Genomic DNA, 3704 nt, shown 5'->3' with positions numbered 1-3704 from the left:
GCAGGGTCAGGTGTAGGGTCCGGCTTAGGGTCAGGTGTAGGGTCTGGCGCAGGGTCAGGTGTAGGGTCTGGCGCAGGGTCAGGTGTAGGGTCTGGCGCAGGGTCAGGTGTAGGGTTCGGCGTAGGGTCGTGTCTCCACAAAACTAAATACGTAACCACGGTGTTGATTTAACACAGGAGCATAAATCGGCCTTAAGGGGGAATTACCACTCCGCTGATGGAGTACATGTTCTTGCTTCACCGATGGTTGTTTTCCAAAGTGTACCATAAGGTTTTTAGGATGCTTATCCAACCCTTGGTTTCAGTTAATGGCATATCTTTATAAAAATCGCCTCACTGATCGACACAGGGACTGTTTTTCCCTCCAGAACCAGACCAGCTCTCTGGGCGGCTTCCTGCCTCTCCTGATGGGTGGTGGAGTTTTCTCCGCCCTGGCTCAAGGAGCCACCATCTCCCCAGCAGCCAACAGCGACCAGCCCCAGCCTCCAGACTCCAGGGTAACAGTGTTATCTCTGCTGTTTGTTTACACTCATCCCACAGAATGTGATCCCATATCCTTATTGACTTTAGTTACCCAGTTACCTTAGCAGGTCTACAAACAATTTGTTGCCAATAAAATGTGGGTAAAGAAAATGTTTACACATGCTGCATATCATACAGTTTCAGAAAGTCTTGTGTCTGTGTTGCTAGCCTCCAGTCGGCTCCATCCGAGCTGCAGATGAAGCTCCGCCAGCTCAGAACGGGGCGATGTCGAACGGCTCCACCGCCTGCTCCCCCGACCTGCCGCTTTCTGGTGTCAACACGGAGAAAATAAGTAGGGGTCCTTATTTGTTTCAGGTCAACAAAAGTGCACAAGGTGTAGACTTGGAGATAACAATATGACATGTGTGCAAGTATGTCTGACAGTTCATAAGAATTGTTTTCCTTTCTTGTTGCAATTCTTAGCCTCGTGTTTTCATGACCTACCAGAATTTTGACTGTCTTGCTTGGCTCAAAAAAGACAAAAATACCTTAAAGGTCCCATGACATGGTGCTCTTTGGATGCTTTTATACAGACCTTAGTGGTCCCTAATACTGTATCTGAAGTCTCTTCATATAGACCTTAGTGGTCCCTAATACTGTATCTGAAGTATCTTTATATAGACCTTAGTGGTCCCTAATACTGTATCTGAAGTCTCTTTATATAGACCTTAGTGGTCCCTAATACTGTATCTGAAGTCTCTTTTATATAGACCTTAGTGGTCCCTAATACTGTATCTGAAGTCTCTTTATATAGACCTTAGTGGTCCCCTAATACTGTATCTAAAGTCTCTTTTATATAGACCTTAGTGGTCCCTAATACTGTATCTGAAGTCTCTTCATATAGACCTTAGTGGTCCTCTAATAATGTATCTGAAGTCTCTTTTATATAGACCTTAGTGTTCCCTAATACTGCATCTGAAATCTCTTAAGTAGGACTTAGGCCTGTTGTCAGACATCGCTTAAACTCGCCAGTGCTTCTTTTTTGTTCTCATGGGGTTAAAAACCAACTGCTTTTTCTTAGTTTTGAAATGAAGCGTAGCAGCTGACCAGTTTGCGATGTGGTCTCCCATCCTCAGCGAGCAGTGAGAGCGGAGGCCCCGTGAGTCACGCCCAGATGGCGGAGATGATGTCTCACTTCCTGAAAGGCCAGGGGCGTGGCCTGAGCTCCGGCCCTGAGCTTCTGCCCATGCTCCAGAGCCTCTGTGGACAGGTGACCAAGCTGAGGCTGGATGACCCCACAGACAAGGAGAAGATGACTAGAAATGGCCCATGGTGAGTGACGTTCAGTCGGTCCATCCTGTCAGACGCTGTGTTTTAAACCAACCGCCGACGCCCAGAGATATCACTGGTCTGATTAGTCAGTGAGCAGGGTGCCCACGGGGTCCTAAAAGTCTTAAACATGTCTTGGATATTCAAAAAAACAGGCGTTAAAAGTCTTTAAGTTCTTTTAGAAACTCTTAAAGGTCCAATGTGTAGGAATTTCTCCCGTAACGTTGTGATCATATATCTCAGTCAACTCTCTCTCACCATGCAGTTCAAAGTACGTATTACAGCTACGGTGGCCTTCATACTTCAAAAAGCCGGTCTCTTGCTCTTTTCACTATTCTTCTTTTTTTTCTGGGCGAGGGAACGTACAAGCTCCTCCATCTGGTGTAACAGCTGGTTGTGTTGGCTCACAGCATCCCCTCTGAATTTCAACAGGTGTCTGAGAAATAGATTTTTATAGATTTTTATGTCCCTGCATCTACGTGACTAAACCCAATATTTGGGCCTGTCTATTCCTAGTTAAATGGAAAGTACTGTAGAAGAAACAATAAGGATTTGTTTGCAGTCATTGTGGCGCAGCCCCGTTGTTGGGGAGCTGAGGGCGTGGATGAACAGAGACTTGTTTATTTATCGGGCCAATAGCTCTGCATGTCTGAGGTGGCATTGTTAGCTGAAAGCTGACGCCCCACATTTTAAAAACTACTTGAAAAATACAAAAAAAACTCAACACTGCTCAATACAGTAACATTTATTTTGTTACTTTCCACCTCTGCAGACTGGGTCACATAGAAGGATCTGGGTCCAGTGGTTGGTAGCAGTGCTGGGAGGAGGCTGATACAAAGGCAATAGAGTTCATTTATCAGCATCACTGTACGTGTGAATGATTAAAACGTTGGCAAACTGCACCAAACCTCATTGAATAAATGGAATTATTTTTAAACCAGCACCCCAGAGGCTCAGCATGAGTTTTAGTTAATGCACAGCTGGCATTTGTTTCAGTTCGTTGTGTCTATGAGCTGGTGTTTGATGAATGAGGCTCTTTGTCAGAGCGTGTGGGCTCAGAGCGAGTCCCTGAGTCGGACTCCACACCGAGGACAGGACAGCGGCTCAGCGGGACGTCTCGCCAAAACACATCAGTGTGGTAACCACAGGCTAAATATTTAGAGTGTAATACTTTATATTAGATCATGTTACTAAGTTAAACACTGACAGAGATGTGAGCACTAATGGTGTCGCTTAGTGACACAGTTTTAATGTAAATCTGTAATTTTTGTTGTTGATGTTGTTGGACTGCAAATTAGCGGAGACTAGATGTCCTGAAACATCTTGCAGCTTTCACATCTGATTGTGATAAATTATAGGTATTGTAATATTGAATATGTATTGTAATTGAAAAGTATATCTACTAATCTGATAAACTGCTTGATAAAACAAATACGTATATGTACTGTAAAATAGAAGTTTGTCATTTGAGTGGTTGCTTGTTTTAAAGCTGTAGTAGTTTTTGTCTCCCCCATGTGGAATTAGAAGTAATGACAACAACACTGTCAGCGCATTCACATGATACAAGCCTTCCTCCTCCACACAGGTGCTAGTAGCCAAGGAGGACACGTTATTAAGGGGCTCAAGTTTCTGGGCGGTAAAGTCGCTGGACGCCACAATCTTCTGAACATAGTCATACTGAGAGATCCAGAGAGAGTTGTGTGGAGCTGAGAGTCTTAAGTAACTCTGTATGAACTCATATGGCAACGGCTGGACGCTAGCAGCAGTTTGCTCTCGTGAAATGTTAAAGAATTGTTACAGGAAGTCTTTGTCCTCCAACTTAGGCGTATAACACTAGAGCAGGGGGAATGAGAGGGGAAAATGCCAGAGCAGGGGGAAGGAGAGGAGGAAACGCCAGAGCAGGGGGAATGAGAG

At 44.7% G+C, this 3704-nt stretch overlaps 1 protein-coding gene across 3 annotated transcripts in view; it reads left to right on the top strand.

The window, feature by feature from the left end:
* c21h10orf88 (chromosome 21 C10orf88 homolog) overlaps positions 1–3704 on the top strand; it is a 7844-nt gene that overhangs the window by 3501 nt on the left and 639 nt on the right. For all 3 annotated transcript variants that reach the window (XM_034860004.1, XM_034860006.1, XM_034860005.1), the window contains exons 6-8: positions 368–496; positions 690–813; positions 1598–1793. In XM_034860004.1, the coding sequence (XP_034715895.1) occupies positions 368–496; positions 690–813; positions 1598–1793 (449 nt within the window). The remainder of the gene's footprint in view (positions 1–367; positions 497–689; positions 814–1597; positions 1794–3704) is intronic.

Source organism: Etheostoma cragini, chromosome 21, assembly GCF_013103735.1.
Source record: "Etheostoma cragini isolate CJK2018 chromosome 21, CSU_Ecrag_1.0, whole genome shotgun sequence".
In the NCBI taxonomy this organism is placed as follows: domain Eukaryota; kingdom Metazoa; phylum Chordata; class Actinopteri; order Perciformes; family Percidae; genus Etheostoma; species Etheostoma cragini.
This window is presented reverse-complemented; position numbering and strand designations above follow the sequence as displayed.